At 40.2% G+C, this 18,717-nt stretch overlaps 2 protein-coding genes and 2 non-coding genes across 6 annotated transcripts; 1 reads left to right on the top strand and 3 right to left on the bottom strand.

The window, feature by feature from the left end:
* Nucleotides 1–161: 161 nt before the first annotated feature.
* On the bottom strand, nucleotides 162–233 carry trnaa-cgc. The gene has a single exon. It is a non-coding gene; the product is annotated as a tRNA-Ala (tRNA).
* Nucleotides 234–1,403: 1,170 nt separating this feature from the next.
* On the bottom strand, nucleotides 1,404–4,579 carry si:ch211-119e14.1 (retrotransposon-like protein 1). 2 transcript variants are annotated; one of them, XM_046065069.1, is made up of 4 exons: nucleotides 4,474–4,568; nucleotides 3,908–4,027; nucleotides 3,485–3,634; nucleotides 1,404–2,551 (listed from the first exon to the last, which is right to left on the bottom strand). In XM_046065069.1, exon 4 carries the CDS (start codon nucleotides 2,547–2,549, stop codon nucleotides 1,899–1,901), a length of 651 nt encoding a protein of 216 aa, XP_045921025.1. In that variant the 5' UTR covers nucleotides 2,550–2,551; nucleotides 3,485–3,634; nucleotides 3,908–4,027; nucleotides 4,474–4,568; the 3' UTR covers nucleotides 1,404–1,898. The 2 variants fall into 2 exon arrangements, with proteins under 2 accessions (XP_045921025.1, XP_045921027.1); XM_046065071.1 differs by lacking the exon at nucleotides 3,908–4,027 and having other exon boundaries at nucleotides 4,474–4,579.
* A 1,745-nt stretch (nucleotides 4,580–6,324) lies between these two features.
* Nucleotides 6,325–16,547, bottom strand: coro1b (coronin, actin binding protein, 1B). 2 transcript variants are annotated; one of them, XM_046064901.1, is made up of 11 exons: nucleotides 16,081–16,547; nucleotides 14,432–14,655; nucleotides 14,037–14,159; nucleotides 13,225–13,354; nucleotides 11,660–11,841; nucleotides 11,382–11,501; nucleotides 9,201–9,305; nucleotides 8,941–9,086; nucleotides 8,471–8,528; nucleotides 7,977–8,309; nucleotides 6,325–7,879 (listed from the first exon to the last, which is right to left on the bottom strand). In XM_046064901.1, the coding sequence occupies exons 2-11, from the start codon at nucleotides 14,633–14,635 to the stop codon at nucleotides 7,757–7,759; spliced, it is 1,524 nt and encodes a 507-aa protein (XP_045920857.1). In that variant the 5' UTR covers nucleotides 14,636–14,655; nucleotides 16,081–16,547; the 3' UTR covers nucleotides 6,325–7,756. The 2 variants fall into 2 exon arrangements, with proteins under 2 accessions (XP_045920857.1, XP_045920858.1); XM_046064902.1 differs by having other exon boundaries at nucleotides 14,432–14,637.
* A 1,718-nt stretch (nucleotides 16,548–18,265) lies between these two features.
* Nucleotides 18,266–18,354, top strand: trnar-ucu. The gene is given in 2 exon segments: nucleotides 18,266–18,302; nucleotides 18,319–18,354. It is a non-coding gene; the product is annotated as a tRNA-Arg (tRNA).
* The last annotated feature ends 363 nt before the right edge of the window (nucleotides 18,355–18,717 follow it).

The raw sequence follows: 18,717 nt of genomic DNA, 5'->3' as shown, positions 1-18,717 counted from the left end.
GATCCGTCTGGCCAATTACGCACGTCTCTTCTCTCACGCGCTCATTGCTCACTGCATCGCTAGTATTAAGTGCGTTAGTACCTATTTGTTATATGTTAATACACATCGACTTGTGATCACAGTATTTTATACAGACGGGAGACAAGCGAAACAAAATTTCCTGGAGATGCCGGGGATTGAACCCGGGACCTCATACATGCGAAGCATGCGCTCTACCACTGAGCTACATCCCCATTGGTTAACGGAAGTGCAACATTGTTTCTATATTCACGCTGATTATGTAGCGTAAGTTGATCTGTAGCTGTAGTGTAACGAAAAAGGCACTAGTACAAAGGCGGATATTTCATGTTATGCTGGTCGGGGACAATAAAAACACCTCCCAGCGGGAGATTTATAGAAATAAAGTCGCTGAGGGTCTGAAAAAGGTAGTCAGCGGGCTGAACCACTGCGAGCCGAATAAGGGGGGAGGACATCATCTTAGAAAACTTAAAAACGCATTGCACTCATCGTCACAGAACAAGAGCTGTTAACCGTTTGTGTACCAAATATATTGATTAGACGCTGACAGACAAGAGTGGTTATATTTAATTGTTATGATTGAAATTACACTTGGGGACAATTCAGTAGTTGCTGGATATTGGTAGGGACATGTACCATCCCTGCCAAGTACTACGCCCTTTGCACTACGACTGTGAACAAGCGACTTTTTATTTAATCTGCTACAGTGTACAAAGTCTCAAAATGAACGATATAACGTTAAAACATTTTGCCAAAAAAAAACTGCTCATGAGCAGAAGGCCTACAGTCATAAAATGTAATGTGAGTCAGGTTGGTCACGCTATACACACATATTTACTTATAAAACTATGTGACATATGTAATTGTGTCAGTGCAGGCCTATAGTAATTAGTGACCTTATTGTAGTTTTATTTCATGGTATCATTATATCCTTAAACAGCAAATACACATACCACTTAATGTTATAGTTTTGCAGTATATTCAACATAATGAGTACTGATCTTTTCATAAACGCAACAACCTTTCACAACACATTAGGCCACAATATAACAAGATTATTGTATGAAATGTCACTTGATGGAAAGTTTGACTCCTACTTACAATTATACGACTAGTGCTACAGAGCTAGCTAGCATTTTTATTGTTGAGATTCTACCAATTGATTTCTTGATTAATCATTTAGTCTGTAATAATGTAAAGAAAAATGTCCTTCACAAGTTCCCAGAGTCCAAGGAGACATTTTTCTAATTATTTGTTTTATCAAGAACCTCAGAAATATTGAGTTTATCACTATCCCACCATTTAAATTATTATTTTTAGTTTAATTGATTAATCTTCCCTAAATGAATCCACTCATGAGCACAGTAAAGTCTGTTTTTGTTTTAATTTTCATGTAAATTAGGAAAAAATGTAAAGCAATAAAAAACATATGGCACAGTCTACAATTTACAGCATTCAACAGCATGACATAATAATACAATGATTTCATAACAGGCCGAGGCAGTTTTACATTATAACAGGTAAACTCTAACTGAAACATTCAAAATCCAGTCAGTCAATCCAATATACTCCTGCATATTTATAACAGCTTCATTCATCAGTCACCTTTGTATCCTGATGCCTAAAAAGAAAGTGGGACGAGAGCTGTAGCTTCCATTGAAGACAACAAGGCCATGTCTTCGGTGTTTTTAGAGGGAGTTTGTAGGGGTTTTAGCATCTGGGACATGGTCCGTGTCATTTAGGCTGATTCCAGTATTTTTAAATTACTACCTCCCTGGCAGTGTGGAACAGCATTTAGACCTTCATCTTGGCAAAATGGCATACCATTTACACAAAATATAATTTAACAGCTAACTGGGGGGACTCATCACCTCAGGATCTCACAGTGCAGTCACAACAACGTCCTTGCTTCCCCCTTCATCTGACCAGATGGCACTTCCAGAGAACTGCTTGAGATCTATCAACAATCCAGTCCCTCCACTTGCTTCACCTTTACCTTCCCCATCTACCACTTTCTCGTCCCCCGTCCCTCCCTTTGCTTCTGGCTGATCTGTTAGCCTTGTTTGCTCCCCTGCCTCCAAACTGGAGTTTGGAGGGTTCTCTGAAGTGTCACTGTCGTTTCCCTCTGTCTTACCAACCTGTTCCACATTATCCTCCTCCTCCCCACCCTCCTCCTCCCCCTCCTCCTCTTCCTCCTCCTCCTCCTGGTCATCTTCCTCACTGTCACTCTGCTCGCTACTACCTTCCTCCACCTGTCCCTCCTCATCTTGGACTTCCTGCATTTCCTCTCCGTCCTCGTCAACATCACTGTGGGGCCACAGCTGGACTCCGACACGTGTCCCCAGAGCTAATGCTGCACCTCTCACCCGGTCCCTGACCCCGCCTTCCTTATACACCATGCGCCGGACGGTATATTCTCCATCGGCCTCCTTGTTCAACTTCTTGTAGAAGAAGATAAGCAATACAATTAAGCCTAATAGGCAGAAAGAAAGGATCAGCACAGTCTGTGAGGATTTAGATTCACCAGCCATGCCTGAGGTGAAGAGAGAGAGAAAGGTCACTGAGTTAGCATGGTCACATAGTGGGATTTATTAATTTCTACAAATGTTTTTGTCTTTAGTGGCATTGTCTCTTAAAGAAATAGTTTGACTATTTTTAATTTTGGAAAATACACTTCTTCACTTTCATGTCACTCTCATGACTGTACTGTACTGTATGTAGCTGAAGCAGCTGGTTAGCTTAGCTTAACAACATAGTCTGGAAAAAGGGGTGTCATCTGGGAACAGGGAGAAACAGCTAACTTAGCTCTGTCCAAAGGTTCCAGGCTTCAAGAAATATTCCAGCACACAGTTGTTCCTACATTTCAGTATTGGTACATCTTAAACAATATATATATATATATAAATTAGTGAGCTTAAGAGCTGTTGGTAGCTGGATTTTGTTACCTTTGTCAGAGCCAGGCTAGCTGTTTCCCCCTGCTTCCAGTCTTATCTATGCTAAGCTAAGCTAGCTGGCTGCTGCCTGTAACTTCATATTTACTATACAAACAGGAAAGTGGTATCAATCTTCTTGTCTAACTCTTAGCCAGAGAGTGAATAGTGTATTGCCCAGATCAAACAATTCCCCTAACAGCCATTAGTATTTGGAAATAGTTTTTTATGATTTTTTTCAGCCCATACTAGGGTGCCACATGGGTGTGGTGTGTCATATAATGCTTGTGTGAAAGGAAGATAAGATGATTTAGCAAATTCACATTCACACTTCACATATATTTTTTTTAGTTTTAGTTTGCATGATTTCTGTAGTACTATCAAAATGTCACCCAAAACAGGATGACACAGATGCTCAACATTATGTAGGCTGTTTGCACCGGCTCTCAATCCTGCTATTCCAGAAATCCTCTCAATGTTATCAAGCTGTAAATTCCACAATACTGAGACAGATTCGAATTAGAAGAGTACTTTACCTCCTTAGAAAAGTTCCTGTTGAGTAGAAAAAAATCTCAGTTGCTTGGTGTCACAGTTACAGGCAAAATATAGCAGTCAAACTCCTTGTCCTTTCAAAGCGGTTGTGAAGTTTTCATCAGGAGATCCATAGGTAAATTTACAATCAGGATCTATAAAAAAAAATAAAGTAACTAAGTAAATGAGTAAATTAGCTTCCTGCTAAATGTGTTTATAATTCATTATCATCTGGACAAAGGAAAAGCGATTCTGCTTTGGCTTGTAAGTTTTACCTCACTCAAAGTTAAGCGGCTTATGAAGAAATACCAATAATTCTGCTTTAAATATACACTCCAGTGCGTTATAATATGAGGGAAAGTTTTCTCCTGACACTATTATAAATGCCTGAAATGTAACCACGGGCTCATAATTGTAATATAACCTACATATGTATGCTGGAGATGTAACAGGAAGTCTGTATTGCCTTTATCTTGTTTGACTGTAAGATGCCTGCATTGTCTTGAGTGACAGGAAGCTAGCAGACCGCTCGCAGTGTTGCTGGTTTCCTGTTAAAATTATAATTGAGCAGCATCAGTCAGCCTGCCATGGGAGGAAACTTTTTTTGTGGTGATTAATCACACTACAATCTGACAGTCAGTATTTCAACATGTTTAATAAATAGAGATGTGAAGTAATTGCACTTAAGGTACAATCACTGAAATGCATGATGAATACTGTCTTATAGGTGGTGAACTAAAGCCTGTACTACTATAATTATACAACTATTTCACATGTAAAGTCCATCAAGTAAAAGACCCAAGTATCTAAACTCAGAAATATTAACATCATATGAATACATGGAGCTGTTTCAGAAGAGCAAATAAAACATTAAGAAGAAAGAATTACCATTATAATTTAATGAGAAAAAGTCAAAAACGTGTGCAGCAAAAACACGTTCAAGAAGCTATTCAAAATATGAAATAAGGAAGGAAATAAACTGTAAAACACTTACCCAAGTTGTGAGCAGAAGATAAAGTTTGTCGTGTGAGAAGGCGCCAGAAAACTAACCCTGGTAAGAGACTGACTTGTGTCATTTAAGGTTCTGTTGAACAGTGTGGCAGCATGTGAAAACGAGAGAGGGGTGATACATGACATGTGGTGAAGAACGCTAAAGTAGGTGGAGGCTGTAGGGGGTGAGAATACAGATCAAAGACAAACTCAAGTAGGGTGTGGTGAAAAGCACAGATAAAAATGTGCAATTTATTTATGGAAAGAGGAAGACACACAAATTTGAATTTTTTCCGCTTGCAAAGTTGACTTATATCATTTAGAGTTTGAAGCACAGGTGCAGGTTACAATATGCAACATGCATTAAGTATGTTTTTACGAACATTAAACAACATACAGTATATTTATTTCCTGTGACACATTTCAAGCTTGTACAGTCATATTTGTCAGCCTGTTGTCAATAACACAAAAAAGGAGCATCTGAGGTGAACACGATCGCAGGGTAAAGTGCCATGTGAGCCCAAGACAACCCGAGATCTAAACCACAATCCAGATATTCTTGGCGAAAATAGTACAGTAGTATTATACTCTACAGTTATAAGATTTAAATCAAATCAAAAGAGCAGATGAAGTTCAAAAGCTGCGCTTGACTTCGGAACATGAAACAAGTCAGCCACATCCTGTTTTCAGAAGGATGGCCAGGCAGCCACAGAGCCTGCAATCAGCAAAGTCAAATGTACCCTATCCGAATAAGTACAGTAATGTTACACTGTATTACACAATTGAGGACATAAACATTACTATCTGGTGTGCAATCATGAACATTTTAAATTTACAGATGGAGAAGAAGCATGGTGTGAAATTATTTAAATATTTAAAAATTTTAAGCCCAATGAAGATGCCAGAAGTCATTTTTATTCTTTCTCTACATTATTTTCTTTTCACCTTACCCTGTGTACGTCTTTTGTGTCTTTCAACTTTGAAAATGGAAGGTATGGTTTGTTTTAATTTCTGTACTCTGAGGCAGTCGACTGCTGGATGGAGCAGTTGTCGTGTTGTATTACCAGCGTAATCTGGGTCCTTGCTGCCTTTGGATGATACTAGGCTCATACTAACACTACACTACAACACAGACAGAACTACAGCACCAACATCATTCATCGCCAGTTTTATGCATGATGGTTGCTGATATAGTGCTTTACACAGTTGCTGAGTTTCGTTTTCTTTTTGTAAGACCACAGACTATTCTGCCTTGCCATTAGTTTGTTGCAAGCCTTTTTGCAAACTCCCAGCTGCTGCTGTTTGCCCTTTGTCATCTGAAGATCCCCACTGTCTTTCACATAGTACAGATTCGGCTCTGTTGTCATGTCATATAGTGCCCTTTTTCTGTCCGTCTTGGTTGGTTGCTCATTTTGTTTAGATGACCTACTAAAGACAAGAGTACTCAAGTTCCAATTTATAATGGAGACTGCTGTGCTAATGGGAAACTCCCAACTGTTCTCTCTATCTTTTCCCTCTGAAATCTGTAGACTGCTTCTCTAAATTGTAGTTTCTGACATGGCAGGGGTCATCTGGGGGATTTAACTGGCCACCAATTTTATAAGACATCTTCAGAATATTTAGAAAATATGTGAAAAGCAGACAACAAATGGCCACAAAAGCCAGTGTAAAATGTGAGAAATCTTCAGGTTGCATCCTTTATGGAGGCCAGGTGTTTTGTGTGTGTGCATGTGCCTATTTAATTGGAATAGGCAGCAGTTGCATGGCACAGAGTCAAATACTCAATATGTACACTATTTAAACGTAACTTCATCACCATATAATCATGAACAGAACATTCAGAGAAGCCATCCCATTAATACAAAGGAGGAATTAATGTTTATTGGGTTGTCACAATGTAGTCACATTTAACCTGCTAGTGGTTTTACAGTTAGTGTTAAGAGGTAAGTGCATAAAGAAATATAAATGACTTAAGTAATAAAGGGATATGCTAGATGTGGAATGTACCATTGTTACACGATCGCTGACTGGTGCAGAGGTAACAGATTATGCCTCTAAATGTGATGGCAAAAAACACAACAAAAAACATTCATACAGAACTTTCCATCTTTTAACCGCAATACACATTCATTTGCAGACTGTAGAAAAATGTTTCACTTTTCATTTTAACTTAACATTGGAATTGCTAAATAAAATCTAGTGTTTTAGTGAATTGCACTATAGCTAGTGTTAGGTCATACATGTGATTTAGGCTCTGTGTCAATTGGGAAACTCATTTTAGATGCTTGGCCAAAGTGACAACTAAAAAGTCTTAAGTTTGCAGCTCTGCAAAAAAAACCCATCCTGGTTCTTTAGCGGGAACCAGATATAGCAGCCTTTCCAAATGTGTCAAAAGAGGGAAGAGGTGAGTATTTCTGCGTATTTATATCTTATCTTATCAATATCTTGTCTCGTGGTTTTACAGGAGGTACAAAATCACAACTGTTACCTTTTCACTGACTGCAAAGACAACACAGAAATACGATACACATAAATATTCAACTACAAGCTCATCAGCTATTATTCACAAAATTCTCACTGTCAAGATTGTGATTTGTGCACCATCAGATTTTTTCGTACCGTTTACCTTACACACGGCGTCCTATAATGATGATAATAATAATAATAATAATAATGAAGTAGTAAAACAAAGCACAAGTTACACAATGAGTTAACAATTGGTCCGATATGACATCACAGTTGAGCAACTTTAACTACCTGATAAATTAGCCCTAATAGTTACACAGTTGGGAGTGCTTCAGAGAAAAGAAAATCATATTGGAGGTACTTCATTGCTTTGCTATAGTATGTTGACCTTCATTAGCTTTAAGATAATGCTTTTTATCACTACTTTGTGCATTAATTTGAGGCATTGCATCGCCTTCAAAGCCCTTCAAAATTAACGTGATGATTTTGCAAAGCTCAAAGCTGCACTATATGCACCATCTAATAGCTGCTACAATACTCCTTCATATGAAAAACAACCAAAACATTATCTCACTGTCAGAAATCACTCTACGCAGATGACACCCCATTCTCTGCCACAGTCGGGAAAACAATCACAGGAATACACTGTGGTCTCGTTTTCATCACATTAGTCTGCATGGTTGTAAGCCAGTGTGATTCACACGCTACACTACACTACATTCTCCCACTCACACAGCTTAAAGGTACTGTTGTTCCTAGTAAGGCTATGGTCTATGGATTTAGTAAGAACTCCGTCCGAATGTAGTGGTTCTCTGCCTTGCTCATACATCCCCGTCCTCAATCCGCGCCAGCTGCCTCTCCAGCAACTCGATTCTCTGGCTCTGAGCGAGGACGACTGCGCGCAAGGCCTTCATTTCTGCTAACAGCTCATTCAACACATCGTCCTGAAAGAAGGGAGGTGAGAAAATGGAACGAATCAGAAAATAACTTTGAGCATGGAAAACGTTAGAAAGGTGAATACATCTCATTCTGTCTACTCACCTCTTTCTTTGGCCTCTCAGTATTTCCATCAGTCTCCCTTGTGGCTACTCGCGGCTGTGGCACCTCATCCTCCATCTCCTTGCTCACGTATGCAGATGCGGGAGCTGCTACACTGCCTGCTGAAGGCGGGGCGGCCCCAGTCCCAGAGTCCTGCGAGACGAGCTGGGGTTTGCTTCTGAGAGTGTCTCTGTGCTTGGATGGATGAGCCATGTACCCGCCGCTCAGAGAGACCAACAAGGGTGGTGCATCCTGCCCAGCAATCCATTCATCAGCCAGGAGAGCCGGCTCCAAGCCAGCTGTGTCCGGGTAAAGGTCTCCCTGAAACAGATCTGACTGTGGAGGCAAGATGGAGACAGATATGTATTTTTATTACACAGTTTTGGATCAACTTCCTTGGCACACAGGAGGCTTGCAATTCCATTTTAAAATAATAAATAATATAAATTTGTTATTTTAAATTAGGATTCACTTTTTAAAGGCTTTGCTTGGCTTACCTTTCGTGGTACAGTCATAGAAATGGGTTCCACTTTCCTTTCATGGAGTTTGTAGAACCTACAGAATGCCAGGAAATTAGTAATCTCAACAAAAGGATAAGGCTGGTGTCTTCAAAATGTATCTTAATGTCAATAAACCTAAATGTTTTGTTTTATTACTTACATACAAGTATACCCTAATTTAAATAAAGGCTCAGTAACTGTGGGCATTGTAGTTCTTTGCAAACATTACTAAAACAGGAGTAAATAGTGTATTTTGAGGGGACTATTTTCAGCTGCAGACCGATCTTGACAGCAGCAGAATGGTGTATGTGGGATTGACTTAAAATAAACATGTCACACAGTGCAAAGGTGTGGCTTATTAATGTGTTTCTACGGACTTTGTTGACAATAAGAAATATATAGAATATCACCAGCCTTTTGACAATCCTTTAAAGTAATTAAAATAAAATGCAGGAAAACATATTTACCTGGCAATTTCACACTTGTTGACATCCACACCTCTTTTACTTAGAAAGCCTGCGCCTCTCTGAGGCTCCTTGCTACTGTATAAGCTGAGGAAGTGGACATACGGGGATTCATCTGTCACTTCAAAATACCGAATGGTGCAGTCCCCCTGAAAGCCAGAAGATTATCTAATTAACATGACTGAACCAAAAATGAACAGGAGTTGACAATGATTTTCCCGGTTATGTAAATCTGTGTTCTCTATACCATCGTGAGGTCATACCTTTCCACACAGGTATACCATGTTTGTGTCAGGGTCATAAAAGGGTAGAAGAACCCCGTTACTCGTATCCATCTCCTGTACAGCCATTGGCTCAGAGAGATCTTTCTGTAAAAAGCAAAAGCATTGAATTGTTATTGCTTGCATACAAAACGTAAATTCAACCCACCCACAAAATGCTGATATTGAACAATTACACAAAAAACCACGGATTATGTTCAGTGACATACCTTATTTCAACAACTTCTGTGCGTGAGAACTACAGTATGGTTAAGGTTATGGAAAGATGGTAGTTATGGCAAATAAACTGTTCATGGTATGTTTAAGGTTAAAGGTTCAGTGTGCAAGTTTTAGTGGCATCTAATGGTGAGAGTTGCGAATTTCAACCAGTGGCTCACAGTGCATTCACATGCTCCTTGGGTGGTCCTATTTCCTGAGCTTTGAAGTCGTTCTTCCGACTTCAGTGTGTGTTCATATGCTCTTAAATCAGAATGTGGAATCAACATGGACGCAACTACAAAGATGTGGTGGATTAGCATCATCAGAGCATATCAACAACACACAGACATCTAGTTCTCTCTACATGGACAGCAAACTAACCGTTATAACCATATTACAAATTACATGTTTGCAAAATATGTATATGCAAGGAGGAAAAAAATATTCTTTTTTATTCCAAAACCACATCAATGCACCATCAGTCACCACTCACCCTTCCTTTTGCAAGAGCGCAGGAGAGGCTACGGTGGCCGATCTATATACAGTCTATGTGGCCGACACGCTCTTTCTGCTCTTGTGCTAAAGAATTCGTCTGGGCCTCCATTTGACCAAATTTCTCTTCTTTTCTTACTACTAATAAACCAGTTGACTACTAGTACTAATACTAACGTTTATTCTTCTTCGTAGTGACAAAAACGCGCTCTGAAGGGCAGTTTGTCCATGTGAGCTTCTGTAGCAACATGGCGGCGCAATATGGGGACATCCATATGAGGAGGACACGTGGTGTATGTAGATAGAAATGGCTCATTCTAAGGTAATAAAAACATAACGGTTCATTATGTAAGGTCTTTATACACCACTGAAAACATAGTTATGGATATCATATTTCTGTCAATAGATCCTCCTACATAGCAAGTAAAACACTTGGTTAGTGCATAGGTTCACAATGTTTCAAGTCAGTCGTAAAACAATAATCAGGTGTTCATATTAACACTGAAATAGGTTTTGCTTGCTGTTATCATTTGTCCTGGGCACAGTGGTTATTAAAAGATCCCTTCTTAATGTGCTTCCAATGTAAGTAATGAGGGACAACATTTACAGTCCTTCTTCCATGCAATAATGTATTCCAAGGTTCATCTGAAAATTAACGTGAAGCTTCAACAGCCTGAGTTAGTCAGTAAATTTCCAATTTTTTTTAAAATTTTTCATTCCCTCTTTGTGTTAATGTCCCTCCACTTCTGCTCAACACAGAAACATTGTCCACAGTAACAAAGAGAGTCTTTGTACTAAAACGATTGTAGCTTTGGAAGACATCCACTTTATTTGACTGACTAACTAGCTCAGACTGCTGTAGCCTCATGTTGAATTAAATAAGTCGAGATAAACCACAGAATGTATTTGTACACAGAAAGAGGAGTGTAGATTTTGCCCCCCACCACTAACTGTAAACGTGCATTTAGAAGTAAATGGCCAGCATAAACAGGAGAAATGATTGCCAGTTCACCTCCTGGGCACTGCCGAAAGAGGCCTTGAGCAAGCTCTTGAACCCCCAACTGCTGTGTGTTGCTATGGGTCGTGTTTGTGCATGTGTGTGTCTTTCAGACCTGTGTGTATACTAATATAATAACAGAGTGAAAACATTGAGTTTCCCCTCTGGGGATTAAATAAAGTATATCTTCTTCCAAGACAGACTCGTGAACATATCCTGTAACCAAATATTTTATCTCTCTAACCTTAAAAATACCATAGTTTATTTCCCCTATTTGCCTTAGGGACATATTATTGTTGTGTAAAAATGAACATGCTCATCCACCATTTTGATCCACTACTTTCTGCCTCATTAAATCAAGCGTACACTACTTCCCGCATTGACAGTGAACGTCAATTGTGTGCTGCAGACATGTTCAATGTGAACGTAATTCTTAGTGACACTGGGCTGGTCCACAAAAGGCAGGTCAGACTTACCGTATCCCACAATGCCAGCTGTCTCTCACTCATACGGCTGAAGCCTGTGGTCAGGATCTTCCCATCTGAGAGGAACACAGCTCTCATTGGCCTGGTGCCATCGTGGACCTTCTCTTTCACCTAGGAGAACAAATAAAGAGAGTGATAAAGGACTAATGTAGAAGCAACATAACATGGTAATGAGGAAATACCCAGCAAGTGATTTGCTCTACTGTCATTATGTGTCATATATCTTCTTTTGTATGCATCGCTCGCACAGTCAAAAAAAGGGAAATAACCTTGAGGACGGTGCCCCTTCGAGGGTCGATGACACGCAGAGCCTTGTCCTTGCAGACAGTACAGACAGCACTGCCGTCTTTGTTCCAGCTGACACTGTAGATCAGGTCTGGGTGGGCGTCACTCAGGTGGTACACAAGCTCACCCGTGCCCACGTTCCACACACAAATCACATTATCACAGCCTAGAGAGAGGAAGACACAACATCCAGTGTCATGGTGTTTGTCAATAGGAGAGGAAACAAGGCCAGCATAAACGTTCATACAAAAGCAGTAGAATGTGCTTTAGAAGATGATAAAATAAAAACAGGAAGGCAAATATCAACACCAAGATGCATAGATATACATAAATACATATATAAGAAGAACAATGATACGGCACAACTGGAATACTTAAAGAGCATTGTATACCAAGAAGAAGATCTATGAGTGCAATGCAAGATGTACATTAGTACAACAGGACGCCAAGTGGTGTTTCTGAGGATTGGATCGATGTGGCCTAATTAACTTAAGAGGAAGCAACTTGACTGAAGAAATGTAATGACCGTGGGTGTATTTTGTTGTGTGTTGGCTCTTAGATCTAGAATGAGGTGGCTTGGCATGTGACAGGTGCGTGCTTGCATGCAAATACAGTGCAGTGGCTGCAGGTGATTGCCTCCTTCCTGACAACAGCACACTATATTACTGAGGCATAACCTCTCCCTCGTCTCCCAACCAGACATACTTGCCATCAACCGTTGTGTGATTGGTACATGGTTCAGCATGCCATGCCGATGCCCTTAAAACCTAGCGTCTCAGTCAGCTTCTTGCCACGAGCAGTGAGGTCCCACGTAAATACAACACTGAACATTGAACCGTTTTGGTTAGTTAGTATTTGTGGGTTTGAAGGGGACAGAGCTCAGTTGGAAGAAGGTGATGTCATGCAGCACCTGAGCACCAATCAGAATATAGCAATATCTCACCTAACCACACCCACACAGTCCTGATGAAGCAGATTAGCTGAGATTTTGAGAGTTTAACTCTTGATAAATAATATCTATAGGATGTTTTTTCCACATTTAGTCATTAATATCAAATGTTACAGAGATATGATTCTTAAGGTTCTAGAGACAACTGATAGGGCAATTAGCCTTCTCTTTGATTTGATCATGTTTTGCCACCTTAAATGTATCCATTATAACTCCATTATTTGCCAAGTTTTAAAATAAAATCATCATAGTTCAACAGTCTGCCTCTGTGACTGCTTGAGGTACAAGGAAGGTGAGTTCATCTCATGTCGAGCCTTATCTAACAGAAGTAATGCACTTATAGGTTATAAACAGAGCCTGTAGTAACAGAAGACAGCAGCTCACAACGTTGTGTGAGGTAAATAGACCTTTGACATGACCTGCCAGCACACGCCCTCCTTTTTGTTTTTATGTAAATGCATGTAAAACAACATATAGACCGCATTTGCCCTCTACAGTGCACAGGTAGAAAGAGCAGCGGGTGATCTCAGTCGCAGACAATCCAAGTTGTTTTTTTCGCAACCATTTACGGGGCACCAGAATGTGATAAATGAAGTTCACCTGCAGTCAAGAGGATGTTGAAGGCAGTTGGGTGCCAAGCCAGGATTCCCACTCTTTTACTGTGTCCCTCGAGGGTTACAACGGGCTCAGTCATTGGACTCGTCAGGCCCCCGTCTGGGATCTGCCACACCTTTAATCAATGAGACACAGCAGACATTTGTTTGAGAATGCCTTTACAGTAATGTATATCATGATGGATCCATTTGGGATCATGAGAGCTGCTGATGTTTTAAATGATGCATGTATATATAATAGCTCACATTTCCATGCCATAAATTTAGCCTACAGTGTTATTTTCTTGGTTCAGCCACTCTGAAGAGTTGAGCTTTTTAAAAGAATAGTTTTGGGAAGCACTCTTAGTTAGATGAGAAGATTGACTAGTCCAGCACATACTGTAACCCCTTGTAAAAATCACAAATTGTCATTTTTACTCTTTTTGCACAGAATAAAGAAAAAATATGTAATGTGTTAATCAGCAAGCTTAAGAGCTGCTGGTTGGTGGAATTTGTTCCCTTTGTGCAGAACCAGCACATGAAAGCGATTGAGCACTTTGGCCTCTGCAGTCTTTTCAGAATAAAAAAAAAGGCTTTTAAACAGCATTTACATGATGGGACAGTAAAACACTAACTGCTCTTAGTGCGACAACAATAGATTACCTCCTTTAACGGGAAGAAAGAAACAGTTAGAGATCTAGTTCACACAACTGTGGTCAGAATGACCTGTGTCATATACTGTATGACAGCAGGCGACACAGATATCAGATAAAGAGCCACAAACCACCAGCTTGAGGAGCCTTGAAACTGTGAACCTGCCTTTACTGTGCAGTCCTCTGAGGCACTTGCAATAATGTTGTCGTCATGAGGCGACCACTGGATGTCCAGCACCGGCGCCGCATGGCCGCACACTGTGGGACACGATTGATCGATTCTGCCGCTCTGTGGGAGAAACGCAAAGTTCAAATCACGACACCGTGACAGCTAGTAAGAGAAACTTTAACACATTACAGGAGTGTAACCTTTTCCAGCATTTGTTTTGTAAAAATGCTGCATATGCATTAGCGAGACATGGAGTGAGGTGACAAAGAGATGCTGACATATTGCTGTTAGTAGCAGAGTGGAAGATGGGAAACTAGATGGAGGCTTTTAAAAAATATTGATCCACTGTTTATTTGATGCTGAATGTAACAGAAAGGGGGGGCGAACTGAACCTTGCTGATCGGAACAATGAGGAAGGCCCCTCCTCCGCCAGCTTCGATGATAACGGCGATAAATTTGGGGTTGACCGCACAGAGGGGATTGTCGCCCGTCACGCGGGACACTCTGACATCGTCGATGCAGTGCTCCGCTTTCCACGCCTGGGCAAAGACGTGGCGGAACTTGCTCTGCCTTACCACACCTCGCCTGAAAGACATATCTGTAGAGGGCAAAAAAACTAAACAAAACAACAATATGACAAGTGAATTATATGGCAAATACAGCTGGATAGTAAAGAGAGGAAACACTAAAGCAAAGTGAGACTTCGCTTAATACTTTCTATCATAACTTTAAATGTGCAAATGTGATCAAATGAGAGCAACTCATAGGTATTCCATTAATTCCAGCTTCTCAAATCTCGGGTTTAATCTTTGGACTATATCTATTACCTGTTGGTTCAACGAAACAAGCAACTTTACATGTCACCTTGGACTCCGGGAAATTGTGACTTTTAAAAAAAAAAAAATCATCTGTTGCAGCCTGTGCAAAAGTAAAACATAAGATCTACAGATGACTTGGTAATACAGTTGTTCGATAGTTCAACATTTTAAGGCCATTACATTTACATTTAATAAAATGGCTTCTTCAATGTGCCACCTTAATTATATAGAAAATAAGTATAATTTAATTTAATGAACCTTGTATTTTAAGATAAAAACATTGACAATGCACAATGACATTATTGGCTATTCACATAAGAAACATGTTTGGCTTGAGGCATGTATTTTCTTTCTTCTGCTATTCAGTGTACACCTTATTATTAAACGTGCTGGTTTTCTTTTAGTGTTGTACAACTAAAACTAAATTTTGTATGATAAATGCTGCTTTGGGCTAAATGTTTGACACACAAATAAAAACTAAGAATGCATGCATGCCAAATTGCTCTAGTCATTTCCATTCCTAAAAAGCTGCACAAATGAACTTTGTTATGGCTTTCTGCAACCAGCTAATTAAAATCATTGTACATTGAGTTATTTTACAGTTCATTCAGTGAATCCCCAACAAAAAACCTGACCAGCGAGAGAGAAAAGGGAGGTTGTCAAAACAGCAGGGAAATTCTTTCATTGTGGGAGTCGGTCCTAAAAAGTACAGCCAGGCTTCAGTGGACAAAAGGGCATGATCCGCCTGAAACCACAACATGCTGTGGCAGTGAGGGGAAGGGGGTTGGGCAGTCAGAGCTGCTGAGGCAGGGGAGCCAGTAACTCTATATGCCATAATGATTAACAGTTGTCAAAGCAAATTGTATTTTATCAGGTATCCAGGCTGTAGTCTGCACCCTCAGTAGTTTGTGAGGATAAAACTGCTCCACATCCATGTAATTTTACACAGTAGAGCCCTGTACTGTAACTGTGTTACTAAATAATGTTCTCTCATTGTATAACGGTGCCTTAAATTCCCAGCAACAGCGTTACAAAATACCCACACTGTATTTGTCCACCATTTGCGTGTTTCTATTGTTGTCTGCTCAGGATAAAATGTGGCTTTCGCAGAGATTAAATACAAGCACGAGCAACAAAGGACGTGTATTATTACGTAGTTAAACCCCGAATGAGACATTTCGGGGAAAGTGGCATGGTTATTAATGTCGAGTACAATAGCATACCTGGCTTTTGAGCGCCCTCTCCTAATTGGAAAACGGATCACCAAAGACTCGGGCGTGACAAGAGGAGGCCAATAAAATAATCCACCAGCAACAGTAATTTAATCCTCTCCTGTGTCCAGGCAGGCGTTCACGTCGATTGCGCAAACCTATAACAAAATAGGTCCATTAGAAATAAAGACCCATTGGCCACATATTGCTCTATTCTCGTGTTGGTCTGTCAGTAACTACGCATGGCTGATGTAGTAAGTGTCTAAGCTGATAGCGCATGTCCCGTGCTAATATAAGGCTACGTTAAAGCGTGCACGGCGACGCTGTACGGAGCCCGGCTGATGGTGGTGGTGTTGGCGATGTGGGGAGGGATGCAGGCGGTTTTCGCCCTGTCTCCCTTCACAAATGACTGAACTGTAGCGATGGACAGAGCAGAATCCCAGACACTTCCGCTCATGGCAGGAAATGTCAAAGACACACAGGAGCCAAGAGGGTTATCATCCGTTAACGTCCAGAAACCGGATGAGGATGACACATGAGGTAGTTTAATCAACCGGTTGAGGCAGACGGCCCACCCAGAGTCTGAGGTTCCGCACAAGATTTCTGCCTTGTAAGAGGGAGTTTTTCTCTGCCACTGTAGCCAGATACGTGCTCATGATCGGAATTGCTGGATCTCTGTAGGCTAAATAATATTGTGAAGACGGCAATGAATGTGCACTGAGATAACCTCTGTTGTGATTTGGCGCTATATAAATAAAATGGAATTCAATTCGATAAATGTACAAACTAACGTTAATTAAAGTAACACGCATGCGTGAAACAGAGACGTATGATTTTTAATTTGTATGCCAGTTTTTGAAGGCCGTGTCGGCTGTTGTAAACTTTACACAGAGGCCTAAGCAGATAAAAGAATGTTTGACTCAAACTTCTGCTGAATTTGAAAGATAAATGAGGGTGTAATATAACTAAAAGCACGTACGAAAAGACGGAAGTTGGCACAAATAATAAACAGGCTGTACCGCTGCCTGAATAATAAACCCTAGAGCGTGCTTTACCCTATGGTTGAGGTTGAGATGGGTTGTATACACCAACACTGACTGACTATTAGTTTATTTGTAAAGATAATTCGTAGAAATGTCAAAACATTTTGTCCACAAAAAATAAGTTAAAAAGAAAGAAAGAAAGAAAGTGGGGAGTATATTGAATCAATCAATCAGAACAATAAATTGTTCTCTCTCATACAAGATTCTCAAGCAGATGAAAAATGCGACCCGACTCCGGTGGGACTCGAACCCACAACAGGTAACAACATGCCAAAATGTATTTCAATCACATCGCTTATGTTAATACAAATTCCCTTTTTAAATAATCTTATTTATTATATATATATATATGCTATTTAGATACATATTGTTTCTAGAGCTGTGATAAACTTGTCAGGATAGACTGGTGAGTTAGGACTAGGCTTGGAATAAGCTACTGAGGAATATGAGTGATAAGACATCCACTATAATCATTCTCTGCTATTCATTCACCCTCCCCGCCACTCCCTCTCACCGCCACTCCCTCTCACCTCTTACCTCTCACCTCTCACCTCTCCGTCTCCCCATCAACTCATCTCCTGTGTTTTATTACAGGGGTTTTCAAACTTTTTTTCTCAGGGGGACTGTATTTTCTCTCCAGCTTTCCCCTCTGCTGCGTTTGCTGACTGCAGTGCAGACTACATTATAAACTAATGTAATAAAATATTACCCTGCTGCTTTATCAGAGAAGTGACCCACTGTGTTTTTAACATTATGTCATTTGTTGGAGAAGGATTTGGCATCGTCGGATACAAATTTTACAATAATTTGAGGACGGTTTTAAATCTTTTTGTGACTCAGGCCTGGACCCTGGCCCAGACTTTGAAAAATGGCACTCTAATGAGTGATGTGTTTTTACACAGTGATGACGTGTAATTGGTCACTGTTGAGACATACGCTGCTGAGCGTGTTATATATGATCCTTCAGCGCCACCTGGTGTTTAAAATGGCACATGGCAGGTTCATTTGTTTCCTCTAAAGTTGTATTGTGAACTCGTTGAGGTGAACGGTGGTGTCGCAGGAGACAAAAAAAACATACAAGTTATCTTAACAGAAAATAAGATTTCGTGTGATTCATACTTTAAATATTGTCATGTGTCATACGTGCAACAGGTGGCTCCGTGGCGCAATGGATAGCGCATTGGACTTCTAGGCACCAATTGAAGAGATTCAAAGGTTGTGGGTTCGAGTCCCACCGGAGTCGCATTTTAGATTTCGTGACTTGTGTATGAGAAGCTGCTTCTGTCCGTTTTCAGTTAAGACTCCCGGTGAAAAAAGCAAGTTTTTTAAGAATCAGAAACTTTACATTAGCTTTCCAATATTCATAACAACGCCAACATAACCGAGTTATCATCCTTAACGTTCGCTTTTATCTGTAGTAAATATTGTACAAAAAGTATGTCAACAATGTATTTAGCATTGTGTAGCTAAGGATAGCTAGTAGTAGTAAAAGATCATCTGAACTGTGTCAAGGTAACGAGTTACAATCAAGCAGGTTTCGGCCTGTATTGACTTCAAAATAAACTAAGTAACGTTAAGTTAACCGTAATATCAGTCAATTTACTGG

This window comes from Micropterus dolomieu, linkage group LG12 (genome assembly GCF_021292245.1).
Source record: "Micropterus dolomieu isolate WLL.071019.BEF.003 ecotype Adirondacks linkage group LG12, ASM2129224v1, whole genome shotgun sequence".
In the NCBI taxonomy this organism is placed as follows: Eukaryota; Metazoa; Chordata; class Actinopteri; order Centrarchiformes; family Centrarchidae; genus Micropterus; species Micropterus dolomieu.
This window is presented reverse-complemented; position numbering and strand designations above follow the sequence as displayed.

Excerpts from the sequence above, each read along its gene's own strand:
- si:ch211-119e14.1 (XM_046065071.1), bottom strand. The coding sequence starts at position 2,549 with ATGGCTGGTGAATCTAAATCCTCACAGACTGTGCTGATCCTTTCTTTC.
- coro1b (XM_046064901.1), bottom strand. The coding sequence starts at position 14,635 with ATGTCTTTCAGGCGAGGTGTGGTAAGGCAGAGCAAGTTCCGCCACGTC. Across the intron at positions 9,306-11,381 it reads AGCTGGCATTGTGGGATACG|AAAGATCTCTCTGAGCCAAT; the intron begins GTAAGTCTGACC and ends TGCTTTTTACAG. Across the intron at positions 9,087-9,200 it reads TGGTATACCTGTGTGGAAAG|GGGGACTGCACCATTCGGTA; the intron begins GTATGACCTCAC and ends TCTGGCTTTCAG.